This window comes from Rhea pennata, chromosome 1 (genome assembly GCF_028389875.1).
Source record: "Rhea pennata isolate bPtePen1 chromosome 1, bPtePen1.pri, whole genome shotgun sequence".
In the NCBI taxonomy this organism is placed as follows: Eukaryota; Metazoa; Chordata; class Aves; order Rheiformes; family Rheidae; genus Rhea; species Rhea pennata.
The window spans coordinates 86,686,982-86,706,670 of NC_084663.1; the positions used below are offsets into that span (position 1 = coordinate 86,686,982).

Genomic DNA, 19,689 nt, shown 5'->3' on the forward strand with positions numbered 1-19,689 from the left:
GCACAGAAGTTGAGGGAAGTCTGCAGCTGGTGCTGCAGCTGTGAAATGAATTGTGGCTTACTGCTTTCAGGGAGGTTCAAACATAATAGTAATGCTAGAATTTGCCTTTCAGAGCAATAAACTGCTCTAGACTGTTCTCTGTAATCAAATCCTTCCAGATGTTTGGTAAAGCTGAGACTCCCTTCTGTTCTCTGGAGCTGCAGTCCTACGCCTGCTGGATCAGCCTGGCTAAAGGAAACAGAACTGGTAACAAGTTTTGCAATACATTAAACTGGCTCATAAATACAATTTTACTGTATAGGTATCCTGTCAATGTTGCTGCTGCAGCTGCTGGAAGAGAGTTGTGTTATAGGTGTGCCTGGTTTTGTATGCAGGGAGCTGAAAGCCCGTAAAATATGTACCTGGCAGAAGATAAAGAGGGCAGGAGCCTGGACAGCTAGCAGAGAGAGGTACTGATGGAGAAGCATCAGGCAGCCAATACTAACAGCTAAAGGGCTATCTAGTTCAGCTAAGAAAAGCAGAGGAGGTCAGGGAGTACTAACAGAGATGTCTCTATCCTATAGGGTATCTCAGGCGATATTGTGGAATCAGAGAAGTGGTGGTGGGAAGGGAGCTCTGGAGGTCTCCAGGCCAATATCCTGCTAGATCAGGTCGGCATAAGTTTGTCCAGCCAAGTCTGGAAACTCTCCAGGGATGGAGACTCTACCATCTTTCTGAGTATACCTGTTCCAGTGCTGCACTACTATCCTGCTGATAAAAAAAAGTTTTTCCTAAAGTCCAGCCTGACCTTTCCAAGCTGCAACTTGTTGTCATTGCCCCCTTTTTATTGTCTGGCACTACTGAGAAGAGTTTGGCTCCACTATCTTTGTTGTATCTACAACCCTTCAGATAGTTGTAGGATAGAACTAGAAACAACTACTATGGGGTGTAAATTAGTTATCATACAAGTGGCAGAAATATGGTGGCATACCAGTCATGCTTGGTACTAAAATATTCTTCAGTTCAGGACTGGTAGAAATGAAGCTAAAGACAGTGAGTTAGCATCAGATTAATGATGTAACAGGTTATTTACATAAAACTCGGGAAGAAAGTTCGGGAGATAAATCCCACAAGAAACTATGCTACCATGCGAAACTAATTTCAGATTTATGAACTGAAGACTAAACTCTGATAATCATAATTGTCTACATTTTTCAGTGTAACAAATGACAAATTCCTTTACAAGACAGTCATTGAACCAACAAAAGATTACTTAGTTGTAAATAGCAATTAAGTCATAGAGCAGCTGGTCATCAAAAATAAATCAGGACTGTGTGATCATAGTTTGCTTATATATAAATTAAGCAGGAACCTTAATAAAAGTAGGTCTGTACATGAAAGGTTTTTTCAAAAGGAAAAGGCATCAAGGATTTAGGAGAACTCATTAACTTAGACTACAGAGGTTGAGGGTCTGAATGTGAAAGAAGCCCAGAACTTCTGTCAGAGCTACACAGCAGTTTTGGAATTTGCATCCCAAGTAAAGAAGCAAAAATCACTCTGTAACTACCTGGATAAACAGCCAGACTCACTGTGTTATTAAAAATAAGTGAAGAATAAGAAAGGAGACAGATTGGCAAAGAAAACTCTTTTCTTTACATATTTGCAGATATTATGTGACATGTCAATCTGGAGAAGAAACTTTCAAAAGTAGAGAAAGTTTTTCAGCAATATAAGCAAATAACTGAACCAGGAAGGAGAAGATGACTATGCAGAGAGAAAAAATAATTATAACTGATACACAGCCTTATTCTACACCCAGGAAAATCAAACTGAAGAGTGGAGCAGAGGAAAGGAGAGTAATGAATATGAGGGTACAAGCATTACTTGATTTGAAAGTAAAGCAAATATTGTGATGAAATAAAGAAAATAAGCTAAGACAAGTATTTTATTGGATTTTTTAACTATAATAATTTTTATTCCTAAGAAAGCAACAAAGAGTTACAAACCTTTACAAAATAGCATTGTTCGGATAAACTTTATTTATGCTCACTCAGTTTTGGGAGTTGAGAGGCCTGGCAAATAATTTCTTCCTTCAGTCTAGACTTATGGTATGTTTTGCTGTGTGGCCTACCCTTTTGCCCCTGAAGAAATACAACCTCTCCCATGTTACTGTGTAACACTGAATGGGAATTCCTCAAAGAGAAGCATTTTCCTAGAATATCAGTTGTTGGCAGTGAATGATGAGTATGCAGGAACATCAAAATTGGTGACTTTTCATGGTTTTACAGTGGACTCTCAGCTCTGGTCTTTCAACAACACACTAGCTGAACAGCCTACTTCAGAGCAGAGGTCACACTACATGACGAGTCATGATAAAGATTATAATACAGAACAGAATCTGCAATTCAGTGAGTTCACAAGGCTCGTGCAAATATCTTACTATGTCAGTAAAAGTCAAAATAAATAAACTCTCCATTCTCCTTCTTATGCTCTTCATATGTCTCTGCTCCACTAAGTATGTTTCTGCTCTGCTATCCCATCCTTCTAGTTTCTGTTGAATTGAATTATTTCCTCTGGACACATTTCCAGTCCCATCCTCTTTCACATCCCACTTCCCTTCATGCATTCGCACTTTTACCTTTTTCCACTTGCCTCTCACCATGTTATCTTTACTCTGTCAGGTCACCTCTATCCAAACCATTTACCTTTCCTGTTTCCAGTCTTACCACTCTCTTGTCCTCGGTCTTTTCTGTCCTGCTCTGACCTCTTTGATTTCCATGAGGCCATCATTCCAGTTCCCATTCTTCCAGCAAGAAGAAAAACTGCAAAATTTGTCAGTCCTTAGAGTGTGCAGAATATTGTTCTTGTCCTTCACAAGATGTGGGCAGCACTAATGGGATCCAAGCCATGAAGGTCTGAAGTGTGAGATGTGGACAGAGAACAACCTCTGTGCTCTGGTGGATTGGATCCACTTTCCCATTTCAGGTTCCTTCCCAGCAAAACAGCTGTTTTAAAAAGTAACAATTGCAATGTTTCTTCTGATTCAGTCCCTCAAGCTGACATTCAGGAAATATTTTGGGTCCTAATGCCTATTTAGATGGCTAACATTCTAATGGGAAAGTTTCCTTATTTTCTTTGATTTTCCATTGGTCAAGTTACAAGCCTAAACAAAGAGGCTGAAGATTTGCTAAATCCAAGCCCACACCTCCCTAGCCTCTTTAGCTCCTGCTAATGAGTAGCACCATCAACATTGGGCTAGCCTGGCATACCTACACTGATTAGTTAAACCGTGTCTGATACCATCCACAATTCTCCTCTAGTGTTAAATGAGAGATAAAGTAAGAAACTTCTACTAGCTGGTAGGTACTCACTATTCTGAGTGGGACCTCCACTTTGCTGTACCATCTTCCCTCCTCCAGGGTGGGATTAACCAGACTAATCTAAAGGTCACTGTGGATTATTAGCTTCTACTGCATAAAACTGTAGCATAGGCTGTAAATAAATCTTGTTGACTCAACCAAATTTATAATTTATAGAAGTATGCATATATATTTACCTGGGTGAATTTGCTTCTTTCTCTCTCAGTGAATTGGGAGCCTGTATATCTCCAGTGTATTTTATAGTAGTATCCAAGAGGAAAGCATTGAAGTCTACTCCCCTAGATGTTGCATCTTAACCCAAATTGGTCCCTAGATGTAGTGGCTGAGACATTCCTCTCTCTAACCTACACTTATAATGGTAATACTTGCCAAAGCTGCAGCCTCTCTGCAGTCTGACTTTGGCACCTCACTCCCAGGGAAGAAGCAAGTTCACAGGTTATAAGGCTGCTACATAAGTCAGAAGATCTCTAGAGAAAGGAAGATACAAGAAGAAAATCCCCTGAAGCTGATAGAAGTAGGCCTGAACCAGGACAGCAACAATGTCAGTGACACTGATACTAAAGGTAAAACGAGCCCAATTCACCCCTAAAATAAACCAGTTTCAGTGGACCTATGCCAGTTTACAGCAGTTAACTGATTGATCAAGAGACAGTTCATAGACTGAATTTACTTTCTAATGGTCTCTTATACCTGCCTTGAATACTGACTCACTCTATGTATAAGGCTCTTTTTTTTTTCTCCTAAAATTGTCCATAATTTTAAGTGCCTCCATTTTTAAGTACCCAGCTGAGATACTGGCACCTTATTTTTGCACACGCGTTTGCAGCCGATCAGGCTCTTTCATGAAAGACATAATCATGTAAAGGCCAATCTAGAAAATTTATGTTGTCTCACAGATGTCAACTTTCCTATATAAATCACAGAGTGGTAGTATTGGACAACCTACTTCATAGTGGATTTTCTGAGTACAGCTGAGTTGTTGTAAGCATCTTTATAGGATAGTAAGTTTGTTTTTGCACAGTAATTAAACCACAGGACGAAGGAAAGAACACCGAGCTTTAACTGCAGCCTCAGCCAGCTCAGATTCCTTGTGTCATTTTGCCTTATTTTTCTACACGTAAAACTATGTTGCTACTTGTCTTGTTTTCCACAAGATTCACAGTTTTACTCTCATGTGTACAGAATTATGAGACTTCCCAGGAAGAATCTCTAGAGAAAGGCAACAGGATGCCATGAATAAAAAAACCCCAGTAATTGCTAGTAGTTCTGGTCATAATCCTGGGACTAATTTGTACCCCAACAAATCAAAGGATATTTTCCTGAGGGCATGTATCTGGAGAAGAAAAATATTCTTACACGGTAGAATCTCACAGGGACCATTTAAGCTGCAAGTATAGATGAGGACAAACAGTACTCAGGATTGTTTCTGGCACCATGCAATTCATGCCATGGTTACCATGGGCTTGATTCAGGTTCATCAGCGACCATGAGTGATGGCCCTTATCAGTAAGAGGTAGTTTTCCCTTTTGTAACCTGCTCATCCTAGATCTACATCAAAACGGAGAGCTGCAAGTGCAGCATGTCTCAGTATACCTGAGTCAGGTTTAATCCAGCTGGCCCATGTATCGAGAGCAGCAGCACCGGCACCTACTCTGCCATGTGAGCACCTGGCTCAGGCCACCACAGATCCATGAGTGCTTGCACCTCATGCCTGTGAAGTGAAAGCCAGGTCACAGGTATTGAGCTCATGCTTATGAGCTTACAAAAGAAAGTGATTGTATACAAAGTCTGCAAGCTGTTGAATCACTCTAAAGCCATTTCGGAGGAATCCCACCTACAATGAGAACTATGGTATTTCTAACTAGTATGTCTGAAATCAGTCTAAATACTGGAATGAGCCATCCACTGTTCATAGCATTCCTGATTTCTCTCAAATTAACATATTTCAACTTAATTTACTTATTAAAAAATCAACCAAATCTTAAGTACTTTTCTGCTTTGTTAGAAAGATCTTTATACTCTATTTGATATCTTCCATGTTTCATGATTTTTTCAATTTTTCCCCTTTTTAATTGTAGTAAACATTATCCATACTATTACTGAATGGGTTGCTGAATGTTTTTTTCTTTTACGGAAAAAAAATCTTGCTGTGATAAATTGTTCATTGCAAAACTGATTAGGCAAAACATTCTGAAAGTGACTTGAGATAATTTTTGATGGCTTTAGTGGATATTTAAATGAAACATTTAGAGACAACTATTGATTGAAAAATATAAAAAAATCAACAGACTCTCTAAAACTGTTTGCAGCATTGCTATTTCTAAGAATGAGTGAGTTTGCTTTGGTTGGGTTTTAATGTTCCCATGAGCTCAACTTCAGGCATGCACTCAAATCCTGTCCCAAATAGGCATGTCTGCCTGAATCAGGGCCCTAAAGGATGGTTTGTGGTTGTGCAGTGCATTCCTGGCTCCTCACTGGAATTCTAATTTATTCACTTTATTTTTTGGGTCTCCTTTCCCTTTATCCACATCTCAGAGTACCTTAGTAATTCCTACGCCTGTCAGGCTGGAGAGCACCTGTCTGTGTGCCCAGAACTAGTCAAGCTGTACCTACATTAACATACCTACATTAACTGTTCTTTTTTCTCTCAGGGACATGGTGTAGGAGCAATGACCTACCTTCAAGGTTGCTACTTTCAGACAATATCCTTATTACTTTCTCCAGGTTTCTCAATTAAGCAAAGAACAGAAAAAGAAATAGAAAGCACATGACATCCGTGAGCAGTGTGCCAGAACTCTATGGATGACGTTTTAACAATTAAATTAATGCAAGAAAAAGATGCAGGATGTTCCAGATATAGCTGGAGGGAAGCCAATTTTGTATTTCCGAATGAGAGTTAGAAACAACAATCTTTACAACCAGATTTCCAAATCTTCTTTCAAACGACCTTGAAAGGACCATGGCGAAAGGGATGCAGGTTGTTTAGAATCTGTGCTTGAAAGTAGAGACCAAGGTCTTTTGAATCTTATCTCGACGTTCACACATGCTCGTCAGCAACACAGGGTCCTTCTTGTGCTCCACGTCGTAGAAAGGACAGTTCTTCAGGTGTTCAGACATGCTCATGGCATCATTGAACTGCCATTTGTTAACTGTGGAGAACAGGCTGCTGAACTGCCAGATCTAGTATGTGGGGAAGGGAGGGAGAACACTGGAATGTTAGCAAAGTGTAACCGGGTTTTAAAATACTCGCTCGGCTTATAGTGAATGTACGCGATGTGTACTGGATAGACTAGTGAAATTCTGATCATGCAGGGCTAGTATAACATATAAAAATGTGGTCTGTATTGGTATATACCTCATGCTTGCTGTTTTTTTCTGCTTTTGTTATCAACTGCTATTTTTAATAGGAAAGCATCCTTCTACAGTTTTTGGTGCTAATCCAGTGCTGTACATTAGGAAATCCAGGACACCTGACCACTACATCACACATGTACTGTGTGAAAAAAATGGAGATTAGATGCATCCAAGGCAGTTATAAAGCAAAGTAAATAGAGCATGGTTGTATAATCTTGCTCTCTCTCTCTTTCTCTCTCTCAAAAAAAAAAAAAAAAAAGGAAAAAAAAAGACTGAATAAAGAATAAAGATCTCCTTATAGTTGAAAACATATATTAGTAACTTGAAAGTACCCACCCCATAACAAGCCTAGAAAATTCAAAGGCTAAGATTTTTCCTAGAAGAAATCCAATCTTGCAAAAAAAAGGAATGGTGCAGTTAAAATATGCAATCTTTGTTTGCAGTGATAATATGTATTTGTGATAAGACTGTGCTTAAATCACTTTAATATTTGCCGTATCCCACTAGATCAATTTATTTTTTAAAGTCATATTGGATTTCTTTTCCCTACAAATGTACTTTCTTGTAGAAGAAGGACAGTAGGTGGGTGTGTTACAGGTCAGAATTACCTGCACCTGTCCTAGTTCTAGGTAATCGTAGCTGTTATACACAAGAATCAAGAAGTTCAGTTTAATTACAAATGGAATTTTCAAGAAGAGTCTGTGCATCGGAAACCGATTCATGTGGGGTCAAAACAGACAGCTAACATGAAAGGGTTGGATATTCTTTAAAGGGAAGACTGCTGGTTTGAAATTATGCTACTAACTGGAGGTAACTGCTATTTGATTGCTCAACTGGAATTTCTTCCTTCTATTGAAGGAAGCCACATCCTGCAGTAAATGATTTCAATGTATATTTTCTGTTTTGGATTTGGCAATTCAACTTGCAGCCATTGGTTCTTGTTACACTAGATTTAGAACTTGCCACACTTTGTATTTTCTCTTAATAGTGAATACTTTTCATGAATTGCTAGGTTTCCATTTGGAAATATCAGTAAGTGGAGATCTTTAGCTGTCTGTTTGAAAGCCAGATCATTAGATCATTTTTGCAAGTCTTCTTTGGACCTCTTTAAATTATTTGTCCCTAGGTCTGTTTCTCGTGGGCTTGATCATGCAAAAGTCTCTGATATTCCCTCTCCTGTTTTATGTAAGAGCAACTGCAAGGCTATCAGCCAGCAAAAAACTGCAGCAACTGTTGTTTCAACTAGGATTTAAACTAAGTTGTGTTCACATACTTCATTCAGACTACCCAGACAGCCAATAGGGAAAATAATTTTCCATTACAAACAGCGGGAGGCAAATTTCAGATCACCAGCTTAGCAAGAAAGGGCTTCTTATCTCGATGCTTCTCTTTAAGGTGCTCATATCCCAAGAAACCAGACTTTTATGACAACCTTGTGAACTACTAATCATGAAGCTACTAACCATGAAAACGCTAGGAGGCTGTTGTGAATACTGAGCTCCTTTCACATTTACATCTCCTTGTTCTTTACACTTTTAAGTGTTCTGAAGCATGCTTTAGTTTCAAGATGCCCTAGACCCACTTGTAAAGAGGAAAAAAGAAAAGGACAAACCCCAAGTTCTTTAAGAACCTGTGTGTAACCTTTAAGGATCAGGAATTCTCAATTCATAGTGCCTATGCGAACTAGTTACCCAAAGCAAACCTGAGTGGCAACTTTCAGCTGATCAGTAGGTGCTCATTTACACCTTCCTACCTTTGCTAGATTTACTGTGCTTTACATCCTTGCAACCTCCCCATTCTCTGCTGCAGTTTACAACCTCCTGATCCTTCCCTATGTCTGTGTGCTTACATGCAGCGTCACTTGCTATGCATGTGTTTTTCCTGGAGAGAACCCATGGCTATCCTTTTCCCAATATCAATCACTTGCCTCTCTGCGAGCTTTCCATGAAGTACCTCCGTGGGAATATCTTTTTTTCTCCCAGACCAGTAGGACCATTCCTCTCTCTTGAAGAAGAGTGGCACAGACGTTCCTCATCAGCACTGACACCTGCGATAGCTGAGATAAGCTGAAGCTGTCCAGGAATCCAGCAATGTACTTGAGCACTTCTACTGGCAGGCTACTCAGCGAGTCTTTATTTCTCCCTCGATTAGTGACCGTGGAGTTGCACTTTCCTGATTCAACAAGGAGGGTGTCAACCTCTGGTTTAATAGCAAATGTCTTGAGAGGCTGGCTGTATATAACCTTGGCCTTATATCCAGCGGGGCGGAAGTGGTTTTGAACGTAAGTGCATCCCAAGTAGGCCAGCGGACAGCGATGCTGGAACCATCCATCCAGACATGATTGGATATCAGCATGCACATTCTTGAAATGTGATGGGAACTCATCCCTTCTGAAGAAGTGACTGCACATGAATGTGAAAGCTGAACTGCTTTTGTTGTGTCTCCTTGTAACACATTCTGTGTAGAGCTCCACATGGAGTTCTGGTGGGCTTTTTTCATCTACAATATCTGCTAGAACAGCATTGGAGGAGAAGGGTTCCACCTCGAAGTTGTATGTCTGAGTTGCAAAATCCACAAAAAGTCCATCAATACCCCTTGTTTCAGAGATCTCATGTCCTTTCAGTTCTTTTTCCAGTGCACACAACAAAGTAGTTTTAATTATATTTGCTTTAGGTAGTTCTTCTAGGCTTATTCCCAATTCTGAGGTATCCACCAACTTGTCTGCGGTTGGCATCTTGTGTCCCAGGGCATCTCCCAGTCGTGCTCTTTTGCCACAATAGCTAACTGGCACTTTGAAGGTGTAAACTGTCTTTACCTCCTGAGCTTCTAAGTTCCCATACACAAAGTCTTTTTCTTTGGGAGTGCAAGCAGCTAGCTGGCCAAAGCGAATGAGCATTCCCCCATGATGTACCAGATACATATTGTAATCAGCTACACCAACTTCTTTCTTCAATCTCTCCAGGACTCCTTCTTGCCAGGGAGCCAGTCCTGTCATTTCTGTATTTGGTGCTACCTGTTCAGTCTTTTGGTGTTTCGCTTCTTCTGCATCAGGTATTTTCTTTGCCTTCTCTGTGGAGGTATCAGTGCAAGTGGCTGATGCTATTTTCTTGGAAGCCTCCTCTGTCTTTTTCCCTGCACTGACTGCTGAGCCTGTTACCTTGCAAGCCAAGAGCTCTTTGCTGAAAATGTTCTCCCAGGTTTTGTAACCCCCTAGATCCATTCCTTCTTTGTCCTTTGCCAGTTCTTCCCGCTCACGTTGGCTGAGGTCAGATGATTGGTGATCACCTTCTAGAGAACCACTGGTTAATCCTCCCACAGCACCTTCTTCCTCCCCTGTGGCTTCATCCATTAGTTCTTCCACTTCATACTTTTCTCTCCATTCTGGAAACAATTCAGCCATTTTCAAAGTCCTGAAAAGTATTTTCTGGTCTCTGAGGGCCAAGGCCGTGTCAAGACAGTCTTCATTCAAGGTTTCCTTCATAATATTCTGATGGAGGGTTGTGTCTGAATCCACATTTGGCCAGCGATTCCACTCCATTGAGCAGCAGACAACACTGGCTGGACAGACTTGAAGGTGCTTTGCCAGCTTAAAGCGGGCCATGGAGAAAGGACAGCCATATGCTGAGTTGAGGCAAGAGACCTGCTCTAAAGGACAGAGCAATTGGTGCTCCTCCTCCTTGCACATGTGAAAGGTTGCCCCGCAGCGAAGGTGGCAGCTGATCACCATGCAGGAGACGGAGGGCTCAATCGGTGCACGGCAGTGCCGGCTGAAACATCTCTCACAGTGTTTGTGCTGCCCTGGGGGAGGCTTCTGAGTCCGGTGCTGCATGTAGCAAAGACAAGAAGAAAAGCATTACTATCTGGAGGAGCAAGAATGGTGGTCAGATTGCCTGGGTTTGATTTCCACGTGGTGGGTTCACATAGAGGGAATAAGGCTGTCGGTAAAGGACTTCTGGTTACTTTTCAGCAGTGATCCCTATGCTACAAAATAGCCTGATAGCAGTGGGATTATAAGTAGGGTCTTAGAGGTCTTCAGTTGTTAGCACAGCAGAGGCAGCAAAGTGAGAGAATGAGCTGATTTCTGTCCCTGTATTTGCACTGATGCACTCTATTCCAAACTGCTGAAATCAAAGCTGCAAAAGAAATTATGTGAGGGCACAGAAAAGTTCCCCATTTCCTCAATATTATTTGAGTAGGAAAGATGACATTTTTTTCCTCCTCCCTTGAAAAATTAGCTGGTCATTTGACCTACAAGTGTCATCATGCCCCGACCCTCATATTAACATGAACGCTTCACAAATGAACCTTCCTTTCTTCTACAGTAGCAAAGACTGAGAGTGAGGGATGTTGTCAAGATCACATTTCCCAGTGTGCTAAACAGCCTGGGTTAAGGCTGATTTGCTTGTTCTTCTTTGCTCTACTTCCCTGATTTACCTGTATATTCCTAAATGATGCCTCATGCCATGGAACAGAGACTACCGGGGACTTTCCTTCTGGCTGGTTTCTCTGTTATATCCACTTGTAGGAGCCAAAATCCTGAATGAGGTAATGCCTTAGTTTACATTTTGGGGAGAAGCTCCAGAGTGCAGTGGAGGCCTATATCAAGGTTGTACTCACCCAGTTAAATCCATTTCCACTTTTTTTTTTTTTTTTTTTTTTTTTTTTTAACAAATTCCTATTTGGTGACCACCTTCCTCCCTCTTGCTGTCTCCACTGAATGTTAAGTAGGTATGAAAGAAGGGAAGAGGGCAAGTATGGCTTATGCCATGCTCTGTTCAGCACCAGTGTGCAGCAAGAACAGAACAGGAGCGACAAATATCTAACCTCAGCAGAGCTTTCCCCTTCCTGTGACAGTACAGGAGAGGTCAGCTCTGAGCATGCTTTTTACAGGATGCCTCTTTGAGAAAGAATCTTCCCCCGCCTTATTTTTTAACCTAGATCATTCCTTTTATGTATTTTAGAGTATGATTCCACAAACAGGTCATCACCACTCTGTTTTTTGATTCATTCTAGGTGCTTCTGAAAAGTCAGTGTGAAACACTATCTGAAACAGAGTAGGTGATTGTGACTTGATCATATTTTTAATCCAGTTTTTGAAGATGTTGTCTTCAAGTGATACCACAGAGGGTCAGAAAATAGGGAAACAGGTCCTAGGCAACAAGAATGGAAATAAACAATACCAGCCTAGTCTCTGTTTCCTAAATTCAGCTGCCATCAGGCAGCTCCATTAATTTAATGCTTTGCAACTGACAGACTGGATTAACAGAAGTTGAGGATGCCAAGAGGAATGTTTCAGAAATTTCAACTAGCTTTATCATGTAAACAGGCTACATGTTCTCTTAAGGAAGACTGCATTTCAGTTCTCACAATTCTGTATTTCTGTGGTTTCAAAATATATACAAATTTTTCCATTTTTCTCTTCAAAAAACTGTAATATAAAAAGGACATATGATGTTCCTAATGTCCAACAACAAAACTGCTGAAGTACAAGAGTGATGTATGAAGTTCCTCTTATAAAATGTTATCACTAGCAGATTACTAGCTTTGTGTGAGAATGAAACACTTACCTACTTTGGTTTCATTACTGTATTTTTACTTCGTTTCCAGGATGCCAATTACATGACTTAAATCAGCTAATTATAAAACTTGTTTTCAAAAGTTCTCAATGCCCCTTTGCTCATAATATCTCTACCCTTGCAATATTTTCAGGCAACAGATGTTACCCCTTCTTAAAAATGGGAAAACTGAAGCATGGAGATCAATGGCAAGTAAATGGAGATGGTGAGTAACATAGACACATCTTCCTTTGAAGTAAAAATGTAAGAACATAAGGAATGACATTCTGGGTCAAACCAATGGTCCACATACCCAAGCAACCTGTCTCCAACAATGAACCTAAGAGATGCTGGGGCATTTTGTAGTCCTTTCCCCTTGTACACTCCCAGCATGCACAAGAGATGGATTAGAGAATTAGAGGCTGCCCAGTCCTTCTGCTGCTTCCTTGGAGCACCAACTGACACCACTAACTTGGTCCCCAAAATAGCTGCTGCATATGGAAGACTCCATACTTTTGATTCTCTGCTCATTGCTATAAAGGCCAGGATGCTTTGCAGCCTGGTTCAGTTTGGTGCAAATCTTTGTGGGAGGGAGAACATTAATGATAAGCATGAACTGTAGTTGTGTTCCCCAAAAACAGGACCCAGGACTTTTTATTTGTTCTTTTTTTTCCCTGTCATTTCTTGTAAGAAACAGGACTGGGGGAACTTTTCCTCAGTCAAAATGTCAAGAGGATTCTTGACAAGTCTACCACCACACCTTCTGTGTGGTAGGACCTACCATAGCTGCACTGGACTCTTGTTTGGCTCTGGGAAAAAATACATGCTATTAGTAAAATAATTTAGATTTTGCTTTTTCCAAGGTCAAAGAAAATGCAGTGGCAGCATTTACCTAGATGTAAGTGCTTTTGAAACCCCAGGCATAAGTGACCTAACCCTGAGGAGAGCTATACTGCAGAGGAAGCAGGCTCAGGATCCAGGAGAAGAAATGCTATGTGATGGCCCTTCCCTTCTCTTTCTTGAAGGTACTATTTCAACAGCTCATCTTTCACACTTTCACATCCAGGCCATGGAAGTCAGGAACAATGCAGGAGAAGGAAAGATGCCTGGGAAAAGCACTGCATGTTGGTTCCTGCAGTCATGAAAGACTACCTTTATGTTTGAATTTGATGTGTATTGATTGCTCAACACATCTTCATTTCATCTGTTGCAACTGCCCATGCTGACCAATACCTATTCATACCTCTTACTTAATCAGCCACATCCTCGCCCCATCTTGCATAGTAAAGGAATAAGTCCTTTCCTTTGTGATCCCTTTACTCAGAGCTTGGGTACCTTGGCCTTTCTTTGCACACATGGGATAAGCTCAAGAGAGCAATGCAGAAAAGTAATATTTCATAACTATCTATTATAGTATTCCCTGCCTTTTTCTGGTTTCTGCACTGAGTTCTGCACAGAGGTGACACCATGATGCTGGCCAGGATGGCCCCAGCCAGATCCAACCCCTAAATACATACTCTTTAGGATGCTATCTGTCCCTCTTTAGACTGTTTAGTTACATCTACTTCTGTGCAGCTCAAAGAAGCAAGAGACACAGATGGATACATTTCTCTTTGGCAGCATCCCTGCTACTCTCATTCTTGTAGCATTCTTCTGCAAATATAATTTCTAAAAATAGTCCCAGCTATGACTTGCATAAGGTCAGAAGAAGGCTGAGTACATTACACTACAATAAAAACATGAATGTATGAACAATACTTTCCACTGCAAAACTAACTCATAGAGAGAAATAATTGATAAATAAAAATATATCCTAAGGCATAGGCCTTATGGTTCTCTGCAGCCACAGAAATGGTTGCTTGCAAAGTTTCAGAGCCTGCTTTCATATATACGCTGTTGTATGCTGGAACTAATCACATCGGAATCACTTGTATAAAAAGAAAATACGGGTTCTTTTCCTTATGAGAAGTGACCATACCAGAGCATTTAGAACCAGAATCAGTCTTCACAATTATTTGGATTTTCCATTTTTAGTTTAGTTTACCTCTTCTCTAAGTTGTAAATGCTGTTCTGTCAGACAAATGATTTCTATCCCTCTCTCCTTACTATTAAATCTCCTAAACTAGAGGACAACAAGAAAGGAGAAAGAATTTTTCTGGTATATATCATTCTCTACTAGGTATTTTGAATGCTTCTCATATTCTGACATGCTGGTAATCAGGAGCTCTGTATTTTAACTGATGATTTAGTTAGCTCTGTATTTTAGTTGATGATATTATTGTCAATGCACAAGTTACAATCAACTTTCAACACACTAACAGTTTACAAATTCTTGCCTCATTAAGTCTGATACATAAAATTCAGAGGCTGATGAGACACATAGGTCAGGTAATGAAACATTTTTACATACTCCTATTTCCCTGCAACTTAATATCTCCTAAGAGGTGGGTTAAAAAAAGGCAAAATAGAAATGCTTATTTGAATCATGTTCAAGCTACTATGGAATGAAAGGATGTACATTACAGTCCACATTCTGTCCACTTTGGTAAATCTTCATTTTTAGACTGCAATGACAGCAATTCAAGTAAGGTTTAAAAATACACAGCTGCTATTCTAACTGCAAATATGTCTGTGTTTGGAGCAGATGTGTTCAGTGACAATAATTTATGGTTTATGAATTAAATATATTTTACTTTTCAGTAAATATATATTTAATTCAGTTGTAGTCAATGAGCCAAAACAATACAAGTGTTTTCCTCTATGTTATTTGCTATATATAGAGGACTGATACATTATCTTTTTAAAGATAATATATCATATCTGAGTTCTTCTTACAGAATCAAGGGATCACTCCCATTTTAAGGAACCATCAAAAAGTATCAAAAGAAACCTCTGATAATTAGTTTACGGAGTGCCTCTGAGACGTGACTGCAAAAGAACATAAAACGATTTTTGAAGACTTACAATGACATAAGCAACTTGTAAAAATCTCAGTAAAGTTTGGAGCTAAGAATTTTAAAGTTATATATGATGTTACAACAGAAAAAATATCTTAAAGGAATGTGAGTATTTTGAGGTGTACAGGACATAGCAGGAATTCGCTATTTCTTTTAATCGTTATTACCCATTATGTGGCCTTAATCTTATTTTCAGCATAACACTTAAAACTTGAAGTGAATACACAGTTACTAATTTCCTTACAGGCTTTTTGAATATATTTACTATCTTAGAAACTGAGTGGTTCACAAGCCATAATAAATTCATCTTTGCTGTACTAGAGATATACTAGAGGTAAAAAGATATTATTACTCCTATCTGACAGCTGGAGCATTAAAGCATAGAAAGATTAAAATAAATATAATTAAATATAGTATTTTAGATAAAAAAATATCTGCCAAGCACAGAGATACTTAGGATCTGATATTTCACTTGAAGTTGTATGTCTTCAGCACAAAACCACTGGCAGAGACGGGATAGGAACACACTCACTAGAGTAGCATTGATATCTCTTTAAACTAGAAACCTTCTCTTTTTGTGCCATGCATCATACCGCATTTGGACATGATTCTGGAGACACGAAGTTTTCTGAAGTCCTGTTGTTTGTTACAATTAATTGAAAATAAAAAAGCAAATCCAAGGATGCCATCGTTTGGCATCATAGTGACCTCTAATTGAGCCCAAGCCCTGCAGCAGGGACAGCTATAGCTTGACTTTGCCTTAGGAGCAGCAGGTCACTGTCCTCTGTGTTACACCTGCTCTGCAATCACCACTCAGACTGATCTCATGTACGTGTTGCTAGCCTAGCTTTAAATGAGTCATGCAGTGAGAATGGTGCAACTCAGGGCAAGTAGAAAGGGAGTGTAAAAAGTATAGGTGAAATGTTCACCTGGAATGCCAGTGAACTGCTACTGAGTGCACGCAAGTCATGGTTTCTCAGGGATACAGAATTTGCACAAGTCAGTATGGGTTCTGCAGTGGCACTTCAACTGCAGGACAACCCTTCTGGTGAACTTCAAATACCTGGAATAAGATACGGAGAGTGTAAAGGTTTTCAGTGAGACAACTGTCCTGTCAGGTAAGCCCAAACATAGACAGAGATGAGGCTGGGAACAGTCAGGGAGCCATTCTCTGTATTTTCTAGCTGTGCATCAGCTGACTGAAGCTGGGCTGTTCTGTGGCAGTAACCATTGGTTCAGAATTACCAAAAGGGCTGGAATTGCTTTACATTGAAAAGATATGTTCTAAAATGGCAGAGATGGTGTGAGTCCATAGCACAGGGCATCAGTCAGGCAGAGGCTTCAGTCCCTGCTCCCTACTTTTTTTGCAGAGCATTGCTCAAGTTCTTACAACAGTACATCAGATCTTCAGTTCCCTAAATCTGGCAAGCAGGATTGTGGAGCTGAAGAGAAGCTAGGGCACACACAGCCTCCTGCCCCTACAAGCCTGTGTTGCACACAGGCATTTCAGCGGCATGGGAGCTTGCTTTTGCAATATCTATCCAGCGAGATGCACTAGTGCTCTTATGGGAGGAGGAGGGGAGAGTTGAGGATAACAAGGTAACGTGGGGCACTGCTGGAATATACTCCGGGCAGCATGCCGCAGGCATCAATGACGTTTCCTGCTCCTCCCTAGCTGGAACAATTTAGTCATAGGTCATCTTAGACAAAGGCAAAAAAAAAAAAAAAAAAAAAAAAAAAAAAAAATCCATGTGCTGAAGCGATCCCCTGGGCTTGCAGTACGCTGCTGGGCAGCACAGTACAGCCTCATAGCATAGCAGGAGGATCTTGTGCTGGGCATGCTGGGGAGTCATGTGGAAGCCAGGCAGCAAAGGGAGAAGGGAGGCTGTGACACACGGCTGCTCTGCAGCTCTCAGTGCATATGAAGGGTCCCTGTGCTGTCCTTGGTGGAGACATACATTATTAAGCAAACTCTTACCTTGCACCAATAACTGACAAATGGGCTTAGTGCTGGTTTGAGTTCAGTAAGCACTTTAAAATAACAGATTTGAGTTTAGTTGCAGTTGGAGAAAAAAAAAATAGTCCAAACTGTTTTTTTTCCTTTGGGCTCAGGTTCTATTTTACTCTCTGGTAGCAATATCATTAACATACTTCTTTGAAAACTTTTCGAGATAATCAAGTGACTGGTTTTAATTAAACCAAACCAAACCAAACAAACATACAAAAAATCAGCCCAAGGCAGATGCCCAGCACAGAGAATTTCAGAGCTAATGTTTAACTCATAAAAAGAAGAGAGAAAAGACTCCTAAATAAAAACTGCTCAGCAGCCATAACTCTAAATGGTACAGTAGTACCCATAACATTTCTAATTCTTACTCCATCATCTTTTTATTCAATATGGACAAAAAATGTGCAGTTTCCATATGAATATATTAAAACTCATTGGATTTTAAGTCTTAGCATTTTTGCCACAAGGTTGTTCCTGCTTCCTCTCTGACCCTTACTCTATCTTCTTGTGATACCTCCTTCTTTTACTTTTTTTCCCATTTCTTGGAAATTACAGGAACTGAATTATTGATTTATTGTCTGTCCTAACACTGAGGTTCCCATTTTAGTCAACATCTTAGGGTTGCAAACCAAGGCTAGTCCACTGAATAAATAATGGACTTTTTTTCTTTTTTTTTTTTTAGAGTAACATGTTGCAGAAGTTACCAGGTGCCTCTGTTTTAGGGTGCCACTTAAGACATCTTCTATTTGATTATTCTACCTCATCCTAACCACTAAGATTATTTTGAAGGCATGTCTTGATTTTCATAGCTTGACAGAATAACCATTGCATAAGCTTTGATCAATAAACACTGCATTACACTTACAAAACCTTACCTTAATCATAGAGTCCCTGTGTTTGCACCAAACACTTGTTCACTTGGTTTTGCTCAGCTGAGTTGAAGTGAGATGGATAAGGGATAACTGGAAGCAGAGAAAGAGGACAGAATGGGAGGGCACAGAGCAAGCCCAAGTACAAACATCAAGTAGTTTTGGATGTTAAAAATAAAACTAGTGCATGTGACCATGTAGGTCAACTTACAGAGCAGCCTCCTCCACTGTATTTATTAACACTGTAACTACTGGAGTGATACTTAGCAGAGAAAATGGAGAGAAAGAAGTAACCGTGTCCTCTGTCCTGGGTACTTAGAGGAGCAGATCACAACATATTCCAGAGCTCTACAGGTGTCCTGCCACTCTCCTAAGAAGATTCAGTTCCCAGTCCTTTACAGCTTGACCTTTTTTTTGTGCCCATATCAGTTTATGATTTCTGCTATTCCAATTGTCACTATGTCCCATAGCCCTGTTGTAATGAACTGCAGCAACAGATGCAAACGGTGATGAAGTGTGTCTGATCCACAGCAGACTGGGGGCTGGGAGATGGGTACTGTGGGGAGAAAGACAGACAAAATGACCCAGAATTGGCCTGGCAGTGTCCCAGCCCTCACTGAGGGGTCTCTGTAACTCAAGCCACTGCATGCACACCAGAAGGGTCCAGCCAGCAAATGGGAGAAACTCCTTAGAGGTGCAGTTCGCAGTGCCTCCCTCCCCAGCCAAACTTGGCAGTAACTGCAAAGATAAGTAACCTTATTTAAAGGTCAACATGAGTCTATCAAAGAATTTCAGATACATATATGGCAAATGCACATATACAGGTACTCTGTAATTATCAGTGACATTCAGGTAGTGCCTGAGATGGTCTCTGGCATCACACACAGTGCGTGTCCTTTGCCTTGGCAGCCTGATCTCTGTGAGGGCACACAGGAAAGGCCACTACTTCTAACTAGCCTGGGGCACTGCTCATGCCCCTTCCAGCATTGCTGCTTGTTCGAGACCTTCTTGGACAGCGCAGCAGTTAAGCACCCTTTGTTTTCTTCCTTCTGGGGTGTGGACATGTTGCTGCCTCTCCCTAGTGGTTGTCTAACCTGCGCTTGTCGGCAAAGACACCTCTGGCAACCCTGCTGTGGTATGTGACTGGCTTTCTTCAGTTTGGAAACACACAGCACCTTTTTGCTGCTGTGGTGGCAACTCAGAGATCCTAACTCACACCAAACTTTTTGTTTTGCTTTATCTTCTCCTTTCCCTATCTGCAAGTCCCCAGTGACTCTGACGGTTTCAAACAGTTCAGGCAACTGTGTTTTCATTTTTAGGTTGAACAAAATGTCAGCAGGTGACAACCAAGAGTTGCTGGTGCCAGCTGTAATTTAGTAGTGCTAAATATGGTAAACAGTCTGGTTCCATGGCCTTTTTAAGAAAGTGCTGTATTATTATGATACCATTTTCTATCACCTCATTGCACTGGGGAAAACAGGGGCAGCAGTAATATATCTAAACCTGTATTTCTCCCAATCACATTATCACTGATCTGTTCACCCTTTCACCTCGTCTTCTCAAACCCCAGTTCAGGTTTATTCTTCA

General features: G+C 40.5%; 1 protein-coding gene across 1 annotated transcript; it reads right to left on the reverse strand.

The window, feature by feature from the left end:
* Positions 1 to 1,922: 1,922 nt before the first annotated feature.
* FBXO40 (F-box protein 40) lies at positions 1,923 to 18,210 on the reverse strand. The gene is made up of 3 exons (XM_062594537.1): positions 18,109 to 18,210; positions 8,641 to 10,536; positions 1,923 to 6,539 (listed from the first exon to the last, which is right to left on the reverse strand). Exons 1-3 carry the CDS (start codon positions 18,115 to 18,117, stop codon positions 6,342 to 6,344), a joined length of 2,103 nt encoding a protein of 700 aa, XP_062450521.1. The 5' UTR covers positions 18,118 to 18,210; the 3' UTR covers positions 1,923 to 6,341.
* Between the last annotated feature and the right edge of the window lie 1,479 nt (positions 18,211 to 19,689).

Bases quoted from the DNA above. Each gene is read 5' to 3' on its own strand.
- FBXO40 (XM_062594537.1), bottom strand. The intron at 6,540-8,640 runs GCAAGTGATTGA...CCCACATACTAG, and splicing joins CATGGAAAGCTCGCAGAGAG to ATCTGGCAGTTCAGCAGCCT.